This window comes from Photinus pyralis, unplaced genomic scaffold (assembly GCF_008802855.1).
Source record: "Photinus pyralis isolate 1611_PpyrPB1 unplaced genomic scaffold, Ppyr1.3 Ppyr1.4_LG3b, whole genome shotgun sequence".
Classification (NCBI taxonomy): Eukaryota; Metazoa; Arthropoda; class Insecta; order Coleoptera; family Lampyridae; genus Photinus; species Photinus pyralis.
The window spans coordinates 23113727-23117870 of NW_022170510.1; the positions used below are offsets into that span (position 1 = coordinate 23113727).

General features: G+C 33.7%; 1 protein-coding gene across 1 annotated transcript; it reads left to right on the forward strand.

Moving 5' to 3' along the window:
* On the forward strand, window positions 1–1789 carry LOC116166762 (stAR-related lipid transfer protein 7, mitochondrial-like). The gene is made up of 2 exons (XM_031481862.1): window positions 1–972; window positions 1020–1789. Exons 1-2 carry the CDS (start codon window positions 130–132, stop codon window positions 1707–1709), a joined length of 1533 nt encoding a protein of 510 aa, XP_031337722.1. The 5' UTR covers window positions 1–129; the 3' UTR covers window positions 1710–1789.
* The last annotated feature ends 2355 nt before the right edge of the window (window positions 1790–4144 follow it).

Below are 4144 nucleotides of genomic sequence, written 5' to 3' on the forward strand. Positions count from 1 at the left end.
GGTACTATTTACTCTTTTTATGTAAAATGTCGCCTCAAAATTATCGTTAAACAGTAAACCCCAACCTTTTATATCATTTTAATAGAAAAAACTTTACCCAAATCTTTATAACAAGTTAATCGCTCCACAATGTTAACAAGAAAAGTGAGAAACACTGTTTTAAATTCAAATTCTAACCTAAAAAACACATTAATTACATATAATAATAGACACTGTATTTTCAGATGTAATTTTTCAATATGTTGTATAAAAAACTTTTCTAGTGTTCAAAAAACAATGAGAATCAACGTTATCACACTACGTTCTTTACAAAAAAGTCTTCAAGCTGTACCACGCACCTTGAAGGATCAATCTGAAGGAGTGTTAAAGGTTTGGGCTCATCAGTGCGAATGTGTTCTGGCACAGCGTCTCAGAAGAGGACAACAAATGTTCTCGTTATACACAAAACTTTGGGAAGAGCACGCATTAAAGGAATTTTTAAATAAGATGCGAAAACATGTAACAAAATGTGGCAAGGAGTTACTCGCGAGTGCAGTTGGTCTCACGTGTTACAGTTGGGAATCGAATCGTATTACAAATAAGGATATGGGTAAATATTTAAACGAATTGGATTACATACATATATTGGCAGAAAAAACAATGACGTGCGAACATTGCCTCAATAATGGTCAAACTATTGCCTGTAAATGTCCAAATCAGTCTGCGAGCAAAATAAAATACGATAAATGGGTACGTTTCTTTGAAAAAGAAGATATGGTGGTGTGGCGTAAGGAATGCGATGATAGTGGCAATTACGAGTATAAAGTGTATGGCTCGTTCGATGATGTTTCAGGAGAAGATTTTTTAAACGTTCAAATTGATACAGAGTATCGTAAACGTTGGGATAATACCGCAGTTGTTTTAGAAGTAGTTGAAAAAGATCCAACACCACTTTCGAATAGCGATGTTATCTATTGGGAGTTACTTTGGCCTGTGAGTATTGAAGGTGATATGAAGCTGTTACAGCTTTCTTGTTACAGAAATTATTCGTCAACCGAGATTATGTTTTTAATCGGCGATTTATGATCGATAAAGATAGTAAAACAATTGTGCTTGTAAGTCGCGGCACTGAGCATCCTGCATGTCCGATCAAACCAGATAAATATAGAGTGGACACTTATTGGTCTTACATGGTAATTAAACCGTTCACGGAACTAGATAAGCCAGGTGTTGAATTTAGCTTGACGTATTTTGATGATCCAGGTGTAAATGTTCCTTCAACAGTTACTACATGGGTTGCCATGCGTGCAATGCCCGATTATTTAACACGTCTTAGAGTAGCAACTAGGGAATATAACAACTATTGCGCACAACATTCAACTGACTATATATGCAAACTATCCGAATACCAAGAATACAAAAGAACTGAAGTGCCTGTGCCCGATCCCTCACTTTTGATGTCTGTCAATAAACAAGAAATGAAAACACAATCCGCTTTTGTAACATCCATTGAAAATGCCATCAGATCTTGCGTTATACACACTAAGGGACTTCACATGACTGATGATAGCAATAATAATACTGCCACAAGAAATGCAGATACAAAACCCAATGTAAATTCTCCAGCTGCCGAAATTTTAATTAGTCCATCTGCATCTTCACAAGCAGAGTCACCTACGTCCACAACAGAATCTTGGAAATACTTACACAAAAATTACTACTTCACCTGATACTTGTTAACTTGTTTATAATATACTACTTATGTATTATAAAGGTTTTGGTAGCTTTATAATAATACGATTGAACAAAATGTTTGTTTTAATTATTTATGGCACATAATAACATATGTTAAAAAATTTGGTGGTGGTATTTTGAAACGCCCTGCAATTATTTGATAATATTTGCAGTTTAATAAAAAAGTAAAGTCAATTTTTTTGCCAATAAAACCCTTTTGTGAAATACAAAAAGGCTTTATTCGTATGAAAAGCTCCAGGAAAGAGCATGAGCTGGAAGCCTTTGAATCAAGTTCCTTAAGGATTGAGTTTTCGAAGTCATTGTACAGCTTGATTGTTTTTAGCAGTCGGTCAAGTACCTATAGGCAATCAAATTAGCGCGAGTAATTGTACATATAAAGAACATGAATAAGTTAACAAAAGAAGCAAGTTGCCCCAATTTATAGGCAGCTATACCTACCAATTAAAATACATATTTATCGATTTACAAATTGGTTCAATTCTTCTGTTGTGAAATGGAATTAATGACGATATGTTTCATATAAAAGTAAAATTAATGAGATCAACATCTTATTTTAAGAAGGCTTGGCATGTAATATAAAAATATCGATTAATTTGGCAGACCTCCACACAGATATTTTCTTGGCACACAAGGTGTACAACAGGGTGTTCTGGGTGAGTTGATCCATGCAATAGCGACTATCACAGATTTGATATTGCTGCTAGCAGAAACATGGGGCTAAAATTCAATATGGCTGCTATTGCTATAAGAAATAAAAAAGTTGTCTAATGTAACTTCCAATTCTAGAGTGGTTAGAATTTTTCGATAACTTATTCGGATCCTCATAAAAACGTGCTTTAATAATGTTTTAGTTTAACACGTTCACTTTTTGTCGTTTTCGTAATAAAAGGGAAAATCTAAAATTGAAAATTTCGTTTTTTTTTTCAAAAATCTCGGCAGCCTCTTGAAGACATCCAAATTTTGGTAATGGCATATTATTGGGCACCAAAATACGCAAATTTGCCCCAATTTAAACTACATTACATCGCTTATTCAAATAACCGAGATCCCCATGTTGGAGCTTGAAAAATGGGCACCATGTATATACTTCATATACAAAGAATATTCAGAATAAACTGAGAATATTCTGTAAGTTTATTCTTAAAATATCCTAAGTGGTATATATGCGTCATGTTCTAAGAATATTCAAAATAAATGGAGAAGATTCCTTTAAGTTTGTTCTCAGAATAGCTTAGATATGCCCATTCGCATATTCCTAGTTTATGTTAAAAGCAGCATAACGCATTTTTTAAAATGTAAATTCCAAACATTTACCAGAGCTGGGACGAATCCCCCAAAAAATAATTCGAATCACGGATCCGAATCATCAATAATGGATTCGAATCCCGGATACTTTGATACGGATCCTTTACCGCTTGAGACATGATTTGAATCCTAGTATTCGAATCATTTTTCGGATCACGGATCACAGATTAACAAAAAAATAAAATCACAGAATTTTAAAGAGTATTTGGAGTTTACCTCTCTTAGAATCCTACAAAACTAAGACGGGTAGTTATAAAAATCATCACTGGGGTCATGCTATCTCTAGGTTCTAAATTCCGAAGTGTTTTGTTCTTACATATACTCTGCAAGTCTGTAACTCTGTAGGTACTATAATTATTAAGTATCATAAAGTAAAGTCTGAGAATATTAAGTAAAAACAAGAATAATGAATATGAAGTTTATTTAACTTTAAAATAGGTAACCAAATAAGCATTATGCTAAGCTAAAAATAAAATGAACAAAAAAATATTTATTTGTTGTTTGCCTTAGACAAAACTAATATTTCGAAATTCTCGGTGAGACACTGGATGTATACACTGAGGATTCGAATACGAATCCTTTCTGATAAATGCAACGAATCCGAATCACGGATCCTTTTATTTTAAAGTATTCGGATCCCACTTCCGAATCACCGAAAATGATTCGAATCCAGGATTCGATTCCTAAGTGATTCGAATCTTCCCCAGCTCTGACATTTACATACCGTTCCAAGCAAGAGAAATTTTGGTAAATTATTTACTTCATTGGTTACACTTTCAAAGCAACTTATGAAACATGTCGGTGACGTCATCATGTTTGTATTGATTTAACTACTTTTGTAGGTCGTCCCATTTTTCATAGAGAATTACCACATGTACTATACCTTAAGTGTAAAGCTCTATGACTATACCTTGGTGGCAACTTGCTATACAAGTATACAACATATTTCAAAGAATCAATAACATAACTTTCTGTGATCCTGGACTGCTACAAATTTGTTAGTAGAGCGTTCCAGATACCACTATAAAATTAAGACTCGACACTCCAAATACTTCAGTTACATAAAAGATAATGTGGTATTATAGTACCAAATGATACTAATAGA